This window comes from Petromyzon marinus, chromosome 59 (genome assembly GCF_048934315.1).
Source record: "Petromyzon marinus isolate PM22_M1 ecotype Great Lakes invasive population chromosome 59, UKy_Petmar_22M1.pri1.0, whole genome shotgun sequence".
In the NCBI taxonomy this organism is placed as follows: Eukaryota; Metazoa; Chordata; class Hyperoartia; order Petromyzontiformes; family Petromyzontidae; genus Petromyzon; species Petromyzon marinus.
This window is the reverse complement of record NC_133725.1, coordinates 4,826,183-4,848,431: the sequence shown is the minus strand read 5'-3', so window position 1 is coordinate 4,848,431 and position 22,249 is coordinate 4,826,183. Positions and strand designations below refer to the sequence as shown.

The following is a 22,249-nucleotide window of genomic DNA, read 5'->3' as shown; positions in this document are numbered from 1 at the left end:
ATAGTAGTATAGTGTAGTGTATAGTAGTGTAGTGTATAGTGTAATAGTGTAGTATATAGTGTAGTGTATAGTCGTGTAGTGTATAGTGTCGTGTATATAGCAGTGTAGTGTATAGCGTAATAGTGTAGTATATAGTGTAGTGTATAGTAGTGTAGTGTATAGTGTAGTGTATAGTAGTATAGTGTATAGTGTAGTGTATAGTAGTGTAGTGTATAGTTTAATAGTGTAGTATATAGTGTAGTGTATAGTCGTGTAGTGTATAGTGTCGTGTATAGTGTACTAGTACAGCACATCGGTGTGTTGGAGAGCCAAGCCACAACATTTACAACCTGAGTACGACGTTTCGCCAGTAATTACAACCAGCTTCATCAGGTAACAGCCTGATGAAGCACCGGTGTGCTGTACTAGTAACAAATTAGCACGTTCCGTTTACGTGACAAACCTTACAAATTGGCTGGTTTAACGACACATTTGCATATTTACGCGATGTAACCCAATCTAACCCCTTTATTATGGATGATATTGGTCGCGAAAGCCTACGTGTTGAGCAAAATAATTTAGCATCAGCCGACCAAATTAACGGATCGTTACGCGCCTATTTGGTGCGAAAACGCGTGAAAACTAATCGCCTGCTGACTTCACCGCCGGCGGAAGGAACCGCACGGGAGGGCATTTGGCCGGCCCCTACCACGCGCATTCGAAGAGGCGGCGGGCACCGCACGCGGAGTCCCTGCCGACTGCAGCAGCCTCACCGTGCTGAACCCATCCACACCGCTGGGTGGACCAGAGGCTGTGGCGGGGGGTTATGCAGAGAGAGTGGAGGAGGCGGCGGGGGGGGGGGGGGGATTTAAGAAACTCACCACCCCCCCCCCCCCCCCCCCACCACCGCCCTCCCCCCACGCCACTGGGAGATGGAGGAATGGAACCGGCGGCCTCTGGGTTGCAAGTCCAGCGCGCTGCCCCTTTGCACTGCCGGCGGTGGCAGCGTCTGCATGGGCAGAGGGGCAGAGGCGGTGGTTGGGATGACGGGTGACGGATGACAGCCGCGACGGTGATGACGACGACGATCCATCGTGACGACGACGATCCATCGTGATGACGACGAGCCATCGTGACGACGACGATCCATCGTGATGACGACGATCCATCGTGATGACGACGATCCATCGTGAGGACGACGAGCCATCGTGACGACGACGATCCATCGTGATGACGACGACGATAATGGTGATGATGATTTTGACGACGATAATGATTACTGTCATTTGCGTTTAGCTCGTTGTCTTTAGCCCCCCCCCCCCCCCTGCACCTCCGATTAGCACGGATGGCTACGTATGGTGCGAAAGAGGTTCAACGTACATACTGCCCATAGAATAACACTACCCATAGAATAACACTACCCATAGACTCAACACTACCCATAGAATAACACTACCCATAGAATAACACTACCCATAGAATAACACTACCCATAGAATAACACTACCCATAGAATAACACTACCCATAGAATAACACTACCCATAGAATAACACTACCCATAGAATAACACTACCCATAGAATAACACTACCCATAGAATAACACTACCCATAGAATAACACTACCCATAGAATAACACTACCCATAGAATAACACTACCCATAGAATAACACTACCCATAGACTCAACACTGCCCATAGTTTAGTTTCATAGTTTAATTTATTTGGTATAGCCCTGTGAGCCATTCTACTCTTGAATCGGGTGCAACCGCAACAAACAAAAAACATGAACAAGAAAACATCTTAAAGTGATTATGTGACTGTGCAAACAGAAAATCCAGGAAAAAAACCATCAAAATATTCCTGAAAAAGCACCGTACACCAACGCTGTGTGCAAAAAATCCCAGTGGGATGCAAGTCAAACAAAAACAACCACAAGACAACTAAGATTAAGGCCATCAGTCTAACTCCGTACTACAATAAACAAAAACATGTCCAAACCAAAAAACTTTTAGAAATCACCAAAATAAAGCCATAAATGCAATGTAACGGTGATCATAGGAACTGTGACCGAATTTTTAACAATAAACTACATAAATAACATGTAACACCAAACCCTAGAGCCACAGCTGGCTGCATGAGGCACTCCACAAACAACAGGAGCATCAGTCGGAGTATCACATTTTTCAATGCACCTTTAAGATCAGCACACTAAATCAAAATACAGATAATACTTTGCAGCGGTCATCCGGAGCGAAACATTTTATTTTATTTTAGGCCACTGAATGGCAGTGGCAGCTAGGGGTGTACAACTCCTCTAGAGCAGTTTTGAGTGAAGATCTCATAGGTAGTGATTCAAGTTGCAGTTTATTGGCAATAGCATTCCAGACCCTGGGGGCATCAATAGCAAAGGCCCTTCCTCCGGTTTTTGTACAGCAATAGGGAATGTGAAGCTGGTGGATGAGTGAAGACCTGAGGTCATTTCTAGATTTGAAGCTTTCGTGACTGCAAGGATCCATACTCTTTGGTTCTATTCGGTAAAGTCACGCAGTCTTCGAGACAGGCTGGTCCCTTCACCTGATGAAGGCCGCTTGTGTTGTGGCCGAAACGTCGTGATTTTTGTCGTTTTATTTTTTTACCTACGTGACTTTACCGAACGGAACCAAAGAGTACCTGAGGTCAAATTTGTTCAAATTTGTTAGACTCAACACTGCACCTCCGATTAGCATGGTTGGCTGCGCCCTGTGCTAAAGAAGTTCAACGTGCGTACGTGCTCATTCAGGAGGCGATCGTAGTCCCAGTACAATGATCGCAATGCCGGAATGAATCGACGATCCTTACGAGCGGCAGCCCAGCCCCTCGGATCTTGAGGGCCCCCCCCACCAGCACAACCCCCCACCACAGCCCCCACACCCCCCCCCCACTCACCCAGGGCTCTGATTTATAATGCTCGAGATGCAAGACTGTAGCACTGTGATAAATCCGATCGGTAATTTTGGTAATTTAAGACATTGCTTCGCTCTGTGTGTGTGTGTGCGCGCGCGTGTGCGCATGCTCCACTTACCGGCTCTAAGGCGGCAGGGCGACGCGGTGGTGACGCTCGCGCCTCGCAACAAGAAGAGTCTGGGTTCGATTCCCGACTCGGAGCGCATCTCTCTCTGTGTGTGTGTGGAGGTTTGTGTGTTTTCCGTCGCTCTCCCCGCCGCGGTTCTGCGTGGGTTTCCTCCGTGTCCTCCGGCTCCCTTCCCGTCGATAAAAACAAAACAACAACAACAACAGCCGCCAATCGTCACTCAGTAGCGCGGTGACATCACCACGGCGCTTGTGCCAGGCTAGGTGCACTTTAATGGCACGTGAAGTGTCGAGCGCCCGCTGGGCAGGAGGTCACGGGACAGACCCAGCAGGTGCCGCTGGTTGACTGAGATGACTGGCCGATGTACCACCACCTATGCCTCCTGCTGTGCCAAAACACACACACACACAGCGGAATTGGCATCAGCCAAAACCATCCCCTTTTTGCAGACATTTTAAACTAATATCTGCACGTTGGTCAATTGCAATCACGCAGCAACAGCAGCAGCATCGCGAAATCTTGGGAGGTGCAAACTGAAAAAAAGTATTGCGAATCAGTGAGGCTCTCCCGAGTAAAAAAAAAAAATGCGGAATAATAATGAAATCTATAAATAATCTATCTTTTTATTTTAGCAGGTAAAGGTCCACTGAGCTGCGTAGCTCTTTTTCAGAAGTGACCTGGCCACAAATGATAGCCCAACGAAGTGGCATCATCATCATCATCACGTGGAATATTATATCAGCAAAATACTCTTAGACGCGTGCCGTTGATTCTAAATGCGGAGTGCAAAAAGCCGGACGACCCGGGGACAAATCCATGCGTCCACAGGTGAGGGAGAGACATGCACAGACTCTTAATATACTGTAATGGGCATCCCCTGTTACAAATGACAGCGCGACGAAAGTGGCTTATCATCACGTGGAATTTATAGCAGCCAAATACTCTCAAAGCGTGACGTTGATTCTAAATGTGGAGTGCAAAAAACCGGACGACCCTGAGACAAATCCTCGCGACCACAGGGGAGAGTGAGAGATACCCAGACTCCAAATATATTGTAATGGGCATACACCATTCGCTGTGGCCATGATTTATGTCTCGCCTTGTGGGATATCTCCGCAGACCGCCACGATTGTGGGGAAATTCGAGGTCAAGTTCAGGGTCATGATGTCCGACCTGGTGATCCTGGAGAAGATCCAACGCGGTCTCATGGGCGCGCAAGTCAGAATCAAAACCGAGGTGAGCCGAGTGCCAAATCAACCGCCACCATGATCACCACCATCGTTACCATCATCACCATCAGCAGCACTGCCACCACGATCACCGCCATCACGACCTTCATCACCACCGTCATGATCGCCACCACCACCACCACCACGACGATCACCACCATCACTACCATCATCACCACCATAGCCACCATGATCACCGCTATCACTATCATCATCACCATCATCACCACTACTCCCACCACCACGATCGCCACCGCCACGACCATCATCACCACCACCATCCCGCGATCACCGCCACCACCACCACCACCACGATGATTACCACCATCACTACCATCATCATCACCACGATCACCACCACCGCCGCCACCACCACCACCACCACCACAATCACCACCGTCGTCACCTCCGCCGCCACGATCACAACCTGCGACACCGAGGCGGCGTGGTGTCGCAGGTTGAAGGTGCGTTCATCTGCAACCACCGTGGCACAAAGCAGGCTCGGCCTCCAATTACGGTGTAACGAATGGGAATGTAGGGAAGGTGGGACGGGGAGGGGGAGGGAGGGAAGGGTGGGAGAAAGGGGGGGTGGGATGGAGGGGGGGGGACAGGGAGGGAGGCGGGTGGAAGGGAGGGAAGGGGAGGGAGGGCATTCTCGCAGAGGCTTAATGAGAGTGGAGAATGAGCGCCTAATGATTACGGGGAACATACAGGCAAATAAAATGAGAGGCGTTGACACGGGGGATGCGCGACCGTGTGCGTCTACACACACGCACGTAGTCGTAATGCTTCTGAGATCTGAATGGACACAATGCAGGCGATTTGATCATCGGCAGGCAGGCCTGGGAGAAGCTTTCCCCTACGTCCGCGGAAAGCGTTACCGCAGGCTCGTCGCAAAATCTGCCGCAGCGTTTGCGAGGTTGCAAAGCTTCCGGCGCCATCGACGCACCGCGAAGATGTGAACGTCATCATCATTACTGTGACTGTCAATCGGTCGTCATTTTACGCGCCAACATCGCCCTCGGCGTCACAACAGCCGCCCGGTGACGTGGAGGAATGGGCAAGGGGGAGAAAAGGAAAAGCCGGTCAGGCCCATCAGCGGCTACGCCTCACGAGCCGGAGGCACATCGTGGAAGAGAGAGAGAGAGAGAGCGCTGTAACAGGATAAAATGAATCCGCGACAGAACGAATGATACATTACGTGAATGCTTTAGGCCCATACATGGAGTAATTGGGCATGACTTTGCCCATATAAGGAAAACTGGAAGGGGAATCGACGTGTTTTTAACGATCCAATGCTCGATTAGACGAGAATCGACCGATCTTTAACGATACAAAGCTTGATCCATGCTTGACCCTTGCTCAAACACATACACCCAGGTATTACAAATATTATAGCCATGCTTGATCCATGCTTGACCCTTGCTCAAACACATACACCCAGGTATTACAAATATTATAGCCATGCTTGATCCACGCTTTACCCTTACTCAAACACATACACACAGGTATTCAAAATATTATAGCCATGCTTGATCCACGCTTGACCCTTACTCAAACACATACACACAGGTATTAAAAATATCATAGCCATGCTTGATCCACGCTTGAACCTTACTCGAACACATACACACAGATATTAAAAATATCATAGCCATGCTTGATCCACGCTTGACCCTTACTCGAACACATACACACAGGTATTCAAAATATCATAGCCATGCTTGATCCACGCTTGACCCTTACTCAAACACATACACACAGGTATTCAAAATATCATAGCCATGCTTGATCCACGCTTGACCCTTACTCAAACACATACACACAGGTATTAAAAATATCATAGCCATGCTTGATCCACGCTTGACCCTTACTCGAACACATACACACAGGTATTCAAAATATCATAGCCATGCTTGATCCACGCTTGACCCTTACTCAAACACATACACACAGGTATTAAAAATATCATAGCCATGCTTGATCCACGCTTGAACCTTACTCGAACACATACACACAGATATTAAAAATATCATAGCCATGCTTGATCCACGCTTGACCCTTACTCGAACACATACACACAGGTATTCAAAATATCATAGCCATGCTTGATCCACGCTTGACCCTTACTCAAACACATACACACAGGTATTCAAAATATCATAGCCATGCTTGATCCACGCTTGACCCTTGCTCAAACACATACACACAGGTATTAAAAATATCATAGCTGTGCTTGATCCATGCTCAAACACATACACGCAGATATTAAAAATATCTTAGCCATGCTTGATCCACGCTTCATCAATGCGCAGAATCCCCTGCTGCAGGAGTCGAACCCTCACATTCTCTCTCCTCCAAACGTGTGCACTTTGCGTGCAGGTTGCAGCCAGCAACGCTCAGTCGCATCGGATCTCCGAGCTCCTTAAGCAGCTGCGGGAACGGATTGACGCGTGCTCCTTCCCGCATGTCGACAAAGAGGCGAGTGCCCGAAACGGCACAGCTGGTCGCAGCGGGTCCCAGCAGGTCCCAGAGGGTCCCAGCGGGTGCCAGCGGGTCCCAGAGGGTGTCAGTTGGTCGCAGAGGGTCCCAGAGGGTCCCAGCGGGTGCCAGTGGGTGCCAGTGGGTCCCAGCGGGTGTCAGTGGGTTCCAGCAGATCCCATGCGGGTCCCAGAGGGTCCCAGCGGGTCCCAGCGGGTCCCAGCAGGTCCCAGCGGGTCCCAGAGGGTCCCAGCGGGTCCCACCGGGTCCCAGAGGGTCCCAGCGGGTCCCAGCGGGTCCCAGAGGGTCCCAGCGGGTCCCAGAGGGTCCCAGAGGGTCCCAGCGGGTCCCAGCGGGTCCCAGAGGGTCCCAGCGGGTCCCAGAGGGTCCCAGAGGGTCCCAGCGGGTCCCAGCGGGTCCCAGAGGGTCCCAGCAGGTCCCAGCGGGTCCCAGAGGGTCCCAGCGGGTCCCAGCGGGTCCCAGAGGGTCCCAGCGGGTCCCAGAGGGTCCCAGCGGGTCCCAGCGGGTCCCAGAGGGTCCCAGAGGGTCCCAGCGGGTCCCAGAGGGTCCCAGCGGGTCCCAGAGGGTCCCAGCGGGTCCCAGAGGGTCCCAGAGGGTCCCAGAGGGTCCCAGCGGGTCCCAGCGGGTCCCAGAGGGTCCCAGCGGGTCCCAGAGGGTCCCAGCGGGTCCCAGAGGGTCCCAGAGGGTCCCAGCGGGTCCCAGCGGGTCCCAGAGGGTCCCAGAGGGTCCCAGCGGGTCCCAGAGGGTCCCAGCGGGTCCCAGAGGGTCCCAGAGGGTCCCAGCGGGTCCCAGTGGGTGTCAGTTGATCGCAGAGGGTCCCAGCCGGTGTCAGTGGGTTCCAGCAGATCCCATGCGGGTGTCAGCAGGTGCCAGCGGGCCGCAGAGGGTCCCAGCGGGTCCCAGCGGGTCCCAGAGGGTCCCAGCGGGTGCCAGTGGGTGTCAGTGGGTCCCAGTGGGTCCCAGCGGGTTCCAGAGGGTTCCAGAGGATTCCAGAGGGCCCCAGCGGGTCCTAGCGGGTTCCCGCGAGTCCGATGCCGAGATCCGAGGCACGACTGAGCCGCCAACACCTGCGTCTTTGAGAACAGCCGAGTGGCTCAAGGCCGAGTTTGGCCTTAGGCTTGCAACACTGTTAGGGACCAAGGGCTGTTAGCGATCACCTAACTCGTTAAATTTTGATTTAAAGCTTTCGTGACTGCAGGGATTCATATTCTTGGTTCTTTTGGTAAAGTCACGTAGAAGGGAAACAATAAAATAATAAATAATAATATAAAACAATTTTTTTTATTGTTTTATATATTTATTATTTTGAAAATATATAAAACAATATTTTGTTTATTCTTATATATATTTATTTATTTATTATTTTATTGTTTCCCTTTTACGAAAGAACCACGAATACCTAACTCGTTGTTACGGTAGTACGGAGTTAAAAAAATAAAAAAATAATGCTGCCCTCAAAGGAAAAAAACATAAATCTATAATAAATTTTGATTTAAAGCTTTCGTGACTGCAGTAATTAATATTCTTAGCTCTTTCGGTAAAGATGTCCCTTCAACGTGACTTTACCGAAAGAGCTAAGAATATCAATCTATAATAGGCAAGGTTACCGGTAATGGCTCTTTTTCATAGCAGAGCGAGTAGTGAGGCCGGAGAGATTGAGTAGTGGTTTCAGGACTGCATAACGTACGTACGTTGAACTTCTAATCGGAGGCGCGGAGGAAGAAGGGCAACAAACTAAACACAGAAACAGTTCTGAAGAAATTAGTTTGTCAATCTGGATAACGATTTAAAAAGTGCATAGCTCCTAGTGGCTTGCCAATATCGGAAGGAAGAGCGTTCCAGACGGCCGTGGAAGCGCATCTGAGAGCGCCGCGCGATGCAGCCGGTGGCCACCGCCTTTTGTTTGATGGCCGAGCCAAAAGCCGGAGTTGGCATGATGGTGGTTTACGCTCCTTGACGAGCCCACCGAGCTATTGAGGTTCATTCGTGGCGAGAACTTTACACACCCGGTCGAGAAAAAGAGAGAGAGAGACGCGGTGAATGAAAGTTAGAGACTGCACTCATGCACACCGCGGCGGGGCCCTGATAACATTTTAGCTTCAGGATGTTTCCAGATGAACAGTCTCAAATTGGCTCATGAACAGTTTCCCGTCCGGTGGATACTTACACATTTATTAACGGACGGACAAACACGCTTCCGAAAAGGCAATAGCCCAAAGTGATTTTCTGCTCAAACGAGCGCTTACAGACCTGAGCTCGTGGTGGAAATTCCACATTCCTGTGACAGGGGTCATTCCATACGCTGTTTACTTCACAGAGTGGTGCCAATTTTATCGACCCAGGAGGTGTGATGGGGATGAGTCTGACCCCTCCGAACGGGATTGTAACTCGCATCTCCCGCTTACAGACCTGAGCTCGTGGTGGAAATTCCACGTTCCTATGACGGGGGTTATTCCATAAATAGATAATACCGCTGTTTACTTAACAAACAAAGTGGTGCTCAATTTATCGACCCAGGAGGTATGATGGGGATGAGTCTGACCCTCTCCCGACCGGGTTTGTAATTCGCGAGCTTCCAATCGTGAGCTGCTCGCTTGACGCCGCTGAGCTGGGCGAGCGAACGGCGCAGTTAACACGTGGGGCTCTAGTTAATGCATTGCCCCGTAAGTTGGCAATAACAATCTCATGAGAGTAATTTTATTTATTGAAATGATACCTCCGATTAGCGCGGTTGGCTACGTACGGTGCGAAAGAAGTTCAACGTACATACTGCCGATAGACTCAACACTGCCCATAGACTCTACACTGCCGATAGACTAACACTGCCCATAGACTCAACACTGCCCATAGACTCAACACTGCCCATAGACTCAACATTGCCCATAGACTCAACACTGCCCATAGACTAACACTGCCCACAGACTCAACACTGCCCATAGACTCAACACTGCCCATAGAATCAACACTGCCCATAGACTAACACTGCCCAAAGACTCAACACTGCCCATAGACTCAACACTGCCCATAGACTCACCACTGCCCATAGACTCAACAATGCCCATAGACTCATCACTGCCCATAGACTCAACACTACCCATAGACTAACACTGCCCATAGACTCAACACTGCCCATAGACTCAACACTGCCCATAGACTAACACTGCCCATAGACTAACACTGCCCAGAGACTCAACACTGCCCATAGACTAACACTGCCCAAAGACTCAACACTGCCCATAGACTCACCACTGCCCATAGACTCAACACTGCCCATAGACTCAACACTGCCCAAAGACTCAACACTGCCCATAGACTCAACACTGCCCATAGACTCAACAACACTGCCCATAGACTCAACACTACCCATAGACTCAACACTACACCTCCGATTAGCACGGTCGGGTACGTACGGTGTGGAAGAAGCTCAACATACATACTATAAGATGTCAAATATTATCCACTGAAAATATATATTTAACTTACACATGATCAAAATGTAAGGGTGAATTACGAAGACCCGCAGGCTATTTCTTGATCGGTAGCTGTCACACTGCCAGTCCGTAACAGCTGCAGGCAGAAAGGTGACTCAGTGAGGATACCATCAGCGATAACACCCAAATAGCGCGCTAAAAAAAAATACAATCATCAGAGGTGGCTGGGTAGCTCAGAGGTCAGAGACGCTGAGCCGGCACCGCTGAGACGCTGGGTTCCAATCCGGGTTCCAGCCGCTGCCTGTGGTTAAACCGGGTTCTCTCGTGTAATGAGTTGATGGTCTCAGCCTGGTGATCAGTGACTCAGACGGAGACCCATAGACTCTCATAGACCCAGACTCACACAGAGACCCATAGACTCTCATAGACCCAGACTCATACAGAGACCCATAGAATCATACAGACCCGTAGACTCTCATAGACCCAGACTCACACGGAGACCCATAGACTCATATAGACCCATAGACTCTCATAGACCCAGATTCACATAGACCCAGACTCATAGAGGCCCATAGACTCTCATAGACCCAGACTCACACAGAGACCCATAGAATCATACAGACCCGTAGACTCTCATAGACCCAGACTCACACGGAGACCCATAGACTCATACAGACCCATAGACTCTCATAGACCCAGATTCACATAGACCCAGACTCATAGAGGCCCATAGACTCTCATAGACCCAGACTCACATAGACCCAGACTCACACAGAGACCCATAGGCTCAGACAGAGACCCATAGACTCATAGAGACCCATAGACTCTCATAGACCCAGACTCACACAGACACCCATAGGCTCAGACAGAGACCCATAGACTCATACAGACCCATAGACTCTCATAGACCCAGACTCACATAGACCCAGACTCACACAGAGACCCATAGGCTCATATAGAGACCCATAGACTCATACAGACCCATAGACTCTCATAGACCCAGACTCACATAGACCCAGACTCACACAGAGACCCATAGGCTCAGACAGAGACCCATAGACTCATACAGACCCGTAGACTCTCATAGACCCAGCCTCACACAGAGACCCATAGGCTCAGACAAAGACCCATAGACTCATACAGACCCATAGACTTTTATAGACTCAGACTCACATAGACCCAGACTCACACGGAGACCCATAGGCTCAGATAGAGACCCATAGACTCATACAGACCCATAGACTCATACAGACCCATAGACTCATACAGACCCATAGACTCTCATAGACCCAGACTCACATAGACCCAGACTCACATAGATCCAGACTCACACAGAGACCCATAGGCTCAGACAGAGACCCATAGACTCATACAGACCCATAGACTCATCGAGACCCATAGACTCTCATAGACCCAGACTCACATAGACCCAGACTCACACAGAGACCCAAAGACTCATACAGACCCATAGACTCTCATAGACCCAGACTCACATAGACCTAGACTCACACAGAGACCCATAGGCTCAGAGAGAGACCCATTGACTCAGACAGAGACCCATAGACTCATAAAGACCCATATACTCTCATAGACCCAGAATCTCATAGACCCAGACTCACATAGACCCAGACTCACACAGAGACCCATAGGCTCAGACAGAGACCCATAGACTCGGACAGAGACCCATAGACTCAAAGACCCGTAGACTCTCATAGACCCAGAATCTCATAGACCCAGACTCACATAGACCCAGACTCACACAGAGACCCATAGGCTCAGACAGAGACCCATAGACTCGGACAGAGACCCATAGACTCATAAAGACCCGTAGACTCTCATAGACCCAGAATCTCATAGACCCAGACTCACATAGACCCAGACTCACACAGAGACCCAGAGACTCATATAGAGACCCATAGGCTCAGACAGAGACCCATAGACTCATACAGACCCATAGACTCTCATAGACCCAGACTCACATAGACCTAGACTCACACAGAGACCCATAGGCTCAGAGAGAGACCCATAGACTCGGACAGAGACCCATAGACTCATAAAGACCCATATACTCTCATAGACCCAGAATCTCATAGACCCAGACTCACATAGACCCAGACTCACACAGAGACCCATAGGCTCAGACAGAGACCCATAGACTCGGACAGAGACCCATAGACTCAAAGACCCGTAGACTCTCATAGACCCAGAATCTCATAGACCCAGACTCACATAGACCCAGACTCACACAGAGACCCATAGGCTCAGACAGAGACCCATAGACTCGGACAGAGACCCATAGACTCAAAGACCCGTAGACTCTCATAGACCCAGAATCTCATAGACCCAGACTCACATAGACCCAGACTCACACAGAGACCCATAGGCTCAGACAGAGACCCATAGACTCGGACAGAGACCCATAGACTCATACAGACCCATAGACTCTCATAGACCCAGACTCACATAGACCTAGACTCACACAGAGACCCATAGGCTCAGAGAGAGACCCATTGACTCAGACAGAGACCCATAGACTCATAAAGACCCATATACTCTCATAGACCCAGAATCTCATAGACCCAGACTCACATAGACCCAGACTCACACAGAGACCCATAGGCTCAGACAGAGACCCATAGACTCGGACAGAGACCCATAGACTCAAAGACCCGTAGACTCTCATAGACCCAGAATCTCATAGACCCAGACTCACATAGACCCAGACTCACACAGAGACCCATAGGCTCAGACAGAGACCCATAGACTCGGACAGAGACCCATAGACTCATAAAGACCCGTAGACTCTCATAGACCCAGAATCTCATAGACCCAGACTCACATAGACCCAGACTCACACAGAGACCCATAGACTCATATAGAGACCCATAGGCTCAGACAGAGACCCATAGACTCATACAGACCCATAGACTCTCATAGACCCAGACTCACATAGACCCAGACTCACATAGACCCAGACTCACACAGAGACCCATAGGCTTACACAGATACCCATAGACTCAGATAGAGACCCATAGACTCATAAAGACCCGTAGACTCTCATAGACCCATAATCTCATAGACCCAGACTCACATAGACCCAGACTCACACAGAGACCCATAGACTCATATAGAGACCCATAGACTCAGACAGAAACGCATAGACTCATAAAGACCCATAGACTCTCATAGACCCAGACTCTCATAGACTCAGACTCACACAGAGACCCATAGGCTCACACAGATACCCATAGACTCATACAGAGACCCATAGACTCATACAGACCCATAGACTCATAAAGACCCATAGACTCATACAGACCCATAGACTCATACAGACCCATAGACTCATAATGACCCATAGACTCTCATAGATCCAGACTCTCATAGACCCGGACTCCCACAGAGACCCATAGACTCACACAGAGACCCATAGACTCATACAGAGACCCATAGACTCACACAGAGACCCATAGACTCAGACAGAGACCCATAGACTCATATAGACCCATAGACTCTCACAGACGCAGACTCTCATAGACTCACACAGAGACCCATAGACTCACACAGAGACCCATAGACTTACACAGTACGCATATACTCACACAGAGACCCATAGACTCACACAGAGACCCATAGACTCAGACAGAGACCCATCGACTCACACAGACTGAGTTGTGATTAGATAGGGCTCTCAAGTGTCGTGAGTTTATGGTCTCAGGCCCAGTCACCACCAATTGTGCACTTATTGTGCCTAAATTCCAGCTCTGAGAGTTAACAATATCGCATACTCTTTGGTTCTTTCGGTAAAAGTCACGTAGGTATAAAATAAAATAAATCGCGACGTTTCGGGCGCTTGTGTTGCGCCCGAAACGTCGTGATTTATTTAGTTTAATTTTATACCCACGTGCCTTTTACCGAAATAACCAAAGAGTATGGATTCCTGCAGTCACGAAAGCTTCAAATCAGGATGAACAATATCAGTTTAAAATGCATGCGTTCGCCACTCCTGTTAGCGAGTAGCAGCACCTATGAAGGCCGGCACAGCACACGAGGGGGTGGGTGGCCAGCACCACGCCCGGCCGCATTTGTCTCCCCAGTGGTGATGTTTACTACTACACACCGCACCAGGTACTCATTTGAGGCTGAGTCGACCTCGACGAGGCCCAGGACCGGTTCAGATAATCGTCACTGGTGTTGGCCGTGAGCACGAATCGAACAAGGCTCGCCAGCTTTGTAGCGCAGCGTGCTGACCGCTGCACTGCCACATGGACACGCGCACACACACGCACGCATGCACGCACACGCACTCACACGCGCACACACACACGCACTCACACACGCACACATGCACGCACACGCTTACCCGTGCATCCACGCGGAATCCTTAAACACCAGGCGACTCGTGGAAAGCATTAATATTTAAATTATCATGCGGCCACGTCGAAGATGAAGCACATGCAATGCTGTCCGCAGTAATGCCTGGGTGTGGTGGTGGTGGTGGTGGTCATATATATATGTTAATATCAGGTACACGGCAATTCAAGGTGGGGAGTGGTGGTGTCGCGGTTAGCGCTACGCTGCGCTACGAACCCGGCGATCCGAGTTCGATTGCCGCTCACGGCCAACACCGCTGACGATTATCTGAACTGGTTCTAGGCCCTCCCCTAGGTCGACTCAGCCTCAAATGAGTACCTGGTGCGGTGCGTAAAAACATCGCCCCTCGGGAGACAAAGGCGGCCGGGCGTGGTGCTGGCCACCCATCCCCTCGTGTGCCGTTTCGGCCTTCACAGGTGCTCGCTAACAGCACTTGTCTCTACAGTCTGTTACAGGCTACACGGGAGATCTTTGTCTTTGGTCATATATATATGTTAATATCAGGTACACGGCAATTCAAGGTAAAAAAATAGATTAATACACTCATTACAGGTGCATCGAATTGCACGCGTTATCGATTATCTTTTGTGGATACGATCGGAGGGGTGGAGACGCAGTGGGTAGCTCGCTGTGCTATGAGCTGTGAGGCCGGACGACGGCCTGAGTTCGATTCCCGGCCATGGCAAACGAGCGATATTTGAAATCGCTCCTGGCTCTCCCCTCCACCTGTCCAAAAGACAAAGATCCCCCGCGTAGCCTGAACAGACTTTTGGGGCAAGTGCCGTGAGCGAGCAGCACCTACGAAGGCCGGCGTGGCGCGCGAGTGGGTGGGTGGCCAGCACCACGCCCGGCCGCCTTTGTCTCCCCAGTGGCGATGCTTACCGCACAACCAGAGACTCATTTGAGGCTGAGTCGACCTCGCGGGAATTCCCAGGACCAGTTCGGACAATCGCCACCGTCGGTTAGCCCCCGAGCGAGAGTCGAACGCGGGTGGCCCCGGGTTCGTAGCGCGGGCGTAAGCTGACCCACTTCGCCACCGCTCCCCAACACAACCCGCTGCTCCACTTGACCCACACCCGCTGCGCCCGTTTGCCATCGTCGGTGAAGTGTTGCCCGCGCGAAGTTACTGCCCCGCGGAACGCGACGTTACGCGTTTCGTAACAAACAAACAAACAAAAATTCATAATAAAGGTTTTTGGGTTAGATCGCGTTTATTTATAAATGTGTCGTAACCCTCCACCACCCGACACGGCCAATCAGCAAAAAAAGTGTCACATTGACAAAAGACAAATAATTCACTACTTCAGCCCACCGGTGTGTTGAAGAGTTAATCCACATTTACAGTTTGAGTACGACGTTTCGCTGGTAAATACATCCAGCATCATCAATTGCTTGATGATGCTGGATGTATATAATAAACGCGATCTAACCCAAAAACCTTTATTATGAATAATATTGGTCGCGAAAGCCTACGTGTTAAACAAACCAACAAAAAGGCGCGCGGAATGGATTCGTGCGCTCGCCTCTCCCCCGTCCGTCGCCTTTCGAGTCACCGACTCGCTCGCTCGCTCGCTCGCTCGCCGGTGCGACGCGTTCCATCTCGTTGCGCGTCAGGCGGTGACGGTGGCCGACCTCCTGTGTCACGTGGAAGCCATCGGAGAGGCGGTGGAGGCCAGGAGTGGATACCTGGACTGCTTGCAGGTGCGTCCCTGTTTGTGTTTCCCCGTGGTCCGCGCGTGGGGAGCGTCGCGGACAGCGCGGGCTGCGGCTTGCGAGATTGCCGCTCCGCTCACGGCCACCAGCAGCGGTGGGGATTACTTTTGAACCGGTCCTGGGCCTCCCCCTAGGTCGACTCAGCCTCAAATGTGTACCTGCTGCGGTGTGTTAGCATCGCCGCCGGGGAGACAAAGGCGGTCGGCCGTGGTGCTGGCCAACCACCTCCTCGCGTACCGCGCCGGCCTTCACAGGTGCTGCTCGCTAACAGCACTTGCCGCAACCGTCTGTTAAGGCTACACGGGGGATCTTTGTCTTTGTGTGTGACAGCCATGACCCCCCCCCCCCCAGAGTTATCTGAACAGTGAATGGCACCTTGTCCAAAACAGCAACAACAAACAGAATCAAATGTTTCGATTTATCTCTGGGTCATCCATGGTCGGGGGTGGTGGTGGTGGGGGTAGATCGCACCACGTGGACCGCCACCAAACGCCTCTTCGAAACTAAACCGCAAGCATTACATCTGACAGCGCGACGCGACGGAGCGTGGGCACCCCCCTCCCCCTGTCCCCCCCAAGCGCAGGGCCCGGGGCAGTCGCTCCGATTCGCCGTACCGCTAGGGACGAGCTCTGGCACCGGGCGCCTTATTCAACCTTACTAAAACTATTTTTTTTTTAATTTAAAGCAGGTAAGGCCCGCCAAAGCCGCACAGCTTTTTGTTTCAGCAGCGACCTGGCCATAAATGATAGCCCAAGGAAAGTGGCTTATCGTCATCATCATCATCATCGCCGCGTGGACATTTATAGCAGCAGACGAATGCTCTGAACGTTGATTATAAATGTGGAGAATCTCAGCACCCCCCATCACCGCTCCCCACCCACCCACGACCACTGTCCCCTCCATTACTGCCCCTCACCCCACCACCACCGCCCCACTACCGCCCACCACCCCCCACCACCCCACGCCACCACCACCTCCCCCCACACCACCACCACCCAACCAACACCCCCCCCCCCACCAACGCCTCCCACATCACCACCACTACCCACCCCACTACCCCCCCCCACTACCTGCCCCCCACACCCCACCACTACCCCACCGCCCTCCCCACTACCACAGCCCCACCCCCCCACTGCCCCCCCCCCCCCACCACCAGAGCCCCCCACTCCTAATATCCGGCAAAAAAAACACGAGGTGCTAACCGAGCGCTCCCTCTAATACCTCTTCCTTCCCCGGACACACGGGCGTCACGCACGCGATGACTTTTTAATGCGATCGCCGCCGTTTGAAGTGGGTTTCTCTTCTGCAGAGGGCGGCTATCTTCATTTGTATCCTATCAGTGGGGGGGGGGAGAGGGGGTAGTGGGGGGGGGTAGTGGGGGGAGGAGGAGCATCCTTTGTCGGTTGGGGTGGCCGAAGGCTCTGTCGCTGGTGACCTTCACGGTGTTGTGTTGTTGCTCTTGTTGTTGTTGTCGTCGTCGTTATTGTTGTTGGCATTTTTTTTTTTAAATGTTGTTATCGTTCCATCGTGTTAGTAGTTGTAGTTTTTTGTATTGTTATCGCTTTTACCGTGGCTGTTATAATTGTTGCGTTTTATTGTTGCTGTTACCGTAGTCTTTGTTGTTGTTGTTATTGTTATTATTGTTGTTGTTATCCGCGCCGAATTTCGCTCGTCGTGTGAAACCCGAAGACACCGCACGGCCGTTGCGCGGTGGGTGGAGCGGTGGCTCACGGCGATCAGCTCGCCGTGCCGTGAGCCACGAGGACCCGAGTTCGATTCCCAGCCAGGGCGAACGCCAGTGGCGAGTGATGTCAGAACCAGTCCTGGGCAAGGGCTCCCCTCCCACCCCCTCCTTCACCAACCTGCACTGACCAAGCGTCGTGAAGTATGGTCAAACAACGACCATGAATAAGACATGGCTTGGTGGGGGGGAGAGGGGGGGGATGGGGGGGATAATTCATCCAGCAGTGGATTGATAAAAGGTCTAAAAATGGAAAAAAAAAATCGGTAACCCAACGATTCACAAGCGAAAATATACTTCTACTGCTTACCATACATCTTTTGCGTAACAATTGATCATTTATGACGTATGAACCCAGAATTGTGTACATTTTTACATCAGCACCGGGATGTTTTGGCCAACGCCGGCTATGTTGTGTGGTTGTTATTTCATTATTTTCACCTATGAGAGGAGGAGACTGGAGAACCGGGGGAGAGAGGGAACACACAGAGAGGGGTCCCGATTGGGAATCGAACCCAGAAAAAAACCAAAACAATTTCATCCGTAAAACCCTCGTGTGCAAACAGAGCAGGGAGTCACGCTGCTCAACCAACGGGGCGAACGCGTGAACGCCGCTGAGAACAACGTCAGCGCGACTTGCTGCTCTGTCGTTTGTTTCCGCCGGGAGCACACAATGTAACCGGCATTGGCGAAACATCCCCAAATGCTGACCAAAAAAAAATTGACCCGAAAATTACTCAGCCGGGATGGCACGTACAACAGCAGCAGCAGCAGCAGCGATAACAGCAGCAGCAGCAGTAGTAATATCGCCTAATGCCAAGTAAAAGTGGCAGGACCCTCCTGAAAATGAGCTTTAAGAACTCGGGGGGGAGTTACGGACGGGAAGTCCCGTTTCCGTTTATAATGAGCACACGAGAAATGCGTTGGGGTATAAATGGTCATCGTAAAACACAGAGGCGCATCTGGAACTCTCTACACGGCTGCTGTGTCGAGAGAGAGAGAGGGAGGGAGAAAGTGATGAGAGATAAAGTGATGATGCATAGTACTGCATCATCATAATTGAATGTAAGTTCATTTCTAAACTATTACTTAATGCGTTAATATTTTTTGCATTCACTTCATGTTCATTATAACCATATTGTTTGTGTTATGAGAATTTTCATGTATTTTACATCTTACTCGTGTATTTATTTAAGGACATTCATTGTCCGCGAATATCGTCACCCGCGAGCATCTCCGGAACGAAATCCCTCGCGCGAATGACGAGGCAACACTGCAGTCATCACCATCATCAGCATCATGATAAATAAGAACAAAGCGCCGCTGAGCTTGAGACACGTGCGCAGGCTGTGCGTCACGTGGCAGACGGAGCGGAGGGAGACGCGGAATCGCCGGGCCCCAGAGCGGCCACAACGGCCGGCACGGCCGCCGCCGTGTCTCAGAAGCCGGGCAGCCGCGTGGGCTTCACGGGCCCCGGGACGTGGGCCCCGTCCGGTCGCGCCATGCGGCAGGCGGCCGACGACCCGGCCATCGCCACCATCCGACGGATCCTGCGGTGAGTAATGAGTGCGTCACCCCGTCCTCCCCCCCCTCCCGCACCGACACGTGGGGGGTCTAGACCAGGGAGGGAGAGTCAGCAACCAAACTATCAAGGAGAGACTTTTTGTTTTTTCATTGGTACAACAGCAACGACAACGAGCGACGTCTTGATATTTCAAGAGGCGCAGCGATGCGTGCACGCGGCGAATAACGGGACGGCGGTGGGTTCTTGATAAATAAATGGTTCTTTCGGTAAAGTCACGTAGAATGAGAATAAAATAATAAATTAATAAATAAAAAATAACACAAAAAATTAATTTATTGTGTTATTTTATTTATAAATTAATTTATTGTGTTATTTTATTTTTTATTAATTTATTATTTTATTCTCATTCTACGTGACTTTACCGAAAGAACCTAAGAAGATGAATCCTTGCAGTCACGAAAGCTTTAAATCGATAAATAAAGGACGTCTCACGAAGCGGTAGCCTTGGAGATGCCGCGGGTTGCCGACCCCTGATCCCTAGCGGGAGGGGGGTGGGGTGGGGGGGCGGCATGGGGCAGGGTTTGGGAATCTCAAAACGTCACCGTTTTTGGAAAGTTTATTTTTTGCCTTCACGAGTGACTCGGGCTATGGGACGGAGGCCCCGGCTGTTGGATCTGATAGCCGGGCGGCGACGGCGGCGATGGCGACCGCTGCCGGCCAGAGTCCCCGGCGCTGTCCGAATCGGGGACCGCCGCCTCGGTGCCGATGCCGAGCGTGTCGATGTTCCCCCCCCCCTACCCCCCCCCCCCCCCGCAGGACTCAGAGGGCCCGGGCCCTGCCAAAGCGCGAAGCCGAGATGATCGAGGACTGCCAGTCGACAGCCACGGGCGCCGAGCGACGCCGTGAGTGATCCCCTTCCGTTGTTGGAGGAATCCATGAAGGGGGGACGGCAAACATGATAGAGGGTTTTTTTGGGTTATTTTGCTTCACGAAGCGTGATCGCTTTTGTTGTGGTTGCTCGTTTGTGCTTTTCGTGCCATCTCTTAATTTATTTGTACATTTATTTATTTATTTTGCTTGGTAGTCGTAGGAGGGTGGTTTTCATTTGCTTGATAGTGGCTGTATATGGGATTAGGTCCTTGCAGATAATGCATGTGCAGCGTTACAGGATGCTATTCGGACGAATGACGCTGTTATTATAATTAAGCGTCATCGCCTTCCGTTTCTCCGCCTCCGAAGAATGCAAAGTTGAAGAGCTCAGACGTTCATATTCGTGGCGATGAGGCACGGCGAGGGTGGCGGTGGTAACAGCCAGCAGCACCGCCGGACGCGCGTGACCCCAGAGGTTGCTGGGTCGACGAGTTTACTGCTGTCACATACCCTGTACAAAATGCACACCAACCACTCCCCCTCCCCGTCCCCTACAGACCTTCAAGCAATGCCACCACCACCCCCCCCCACGTCCGTACGTGCCACCCGATTATGCACAACCCCTGCCAAGCCGCGCCCTTACCACCCAACCCCCGAGTCTTCGGGCCTTTAAAACGCCGAGCAGCACACAGACACGCACGTGGGGCATCTCTTCACTTCCACCGCACACGCCTTGCAGGGACGACTGAGCCTTTGAGCCGCGATTTCATACGATTATGATTATTATGCTGATTAGAAAGCGATGACATCGCATTTACGCCTCTGTATAACAACGAAACAGGAGGATTTTTTTTCCCACAATTCTGGATGTCACCCGATGACGCTGGTTGTAATTTCTGGCGAAATGTCACGGTACTTGAATTGTAGAATATTGCGTGCTTACTCTCCAACACACAACCGGTGCGCGCTGTCCCAGTAACGAATTGGCCACGTTTCGATTGAAAGCTTTCGTGACTGCACGGATTCATCTTCTTTGGTTCTTTCGGTAAAGTCACCGCGTAGAATGAGAATCAAATAACATTGCTTTATTTTATTGCTTTATTCTCGTTCTACGTGACTTTGCCGAAAGAACCAAAGAAGGTGAATTGGCCACGTTTTGTTTACGTGGCAGGTGTGCGGTGGCGGGTTTAACGACACATTTATATTTTACACGCTGTAACCCAGATGCCTCTATTGTGGATATAGGGGACCGCGGGAGCTTAGGAAACTGTTTGATAAGCACCCAGGCTCGTTGCCAGGCCGCTGCCTTCCTGCCCCCCTTGTGAATCGTTCCACTCACTGGGAGAGTAAAGGGGAAACACCGCGGCGCCTAACAAGTTTGACATCGTTGATATTATCGCCACGATGAGAAGCAAAATTAATTTGAACATTTTACTTTCCGCGCTATGAAGCTGTTGCTTACTGTTCATAGTTTCCGTCGTGCGCGACGTCGGATAGTGATCACGAAGTGGCTCATCGTCATCATCATCATCATCGCGTGGAAATTTATAGCGGCGGGAAAATCCTCGAAACGCGTGGTGACGTCGATTCTCAATGCGGAGGGGAAAAACCGGAGGACCCGGAGAAAAATCCACGCGACCACGGGGAGAGAGAGAGAGAGAGACACACGCACCGCAAACTCCCCAAAAAAAATATTTCCGCCCCTCCGATTAGCACGGTTGGCTACGTACGGTGCGAAAGAAGGTTTCAACGTGCGTGAATTCAACAGGCTGTCGGGACGAGCGCTGTTTGCTAGCAGCGCCTATGAAGGCC

General features: G+C 51.2%; 1 protein-coding gene across 3 annotated transcripts in view; it reads left to right on the top strand.

The window, feature by feature from the left end:
* The window catches only part of CCDC180 (coiled-coil domain containing 180), a 97,014-nt gene that overhangs the window by 50,769 nt on the left and 23,996 nt on the right, over window positions 1-22,249 (top strand). For all 3 annotated transcript variants that reach the window (XM_076053034.1, XM_076053035.1, XM_076053036.1), the window contains exons 23-27: window positions 4,172-4,288; window positions 6,664-6,762; window positions 16,203-16,289; window positions 19,389-19,597; window positions 20,384-20,469. In XM_076053034.1, coding sequence (XP_075909149.1) covers window positions 4,172-4,288; window positions 6,664-6,762; window positions 16,203-16,289; window positions 19,389-19,597; window positions 20,384-20,469 — 598 coding nt within the window. The remainder of the gene's footprint in view (window positions 1-4,171; window positions 4,289-6,663; window positions 6,763-16,202; window positions 16,290-19,388; window positions 19,598-20,383; window positions 20,470-22,249) is intronic.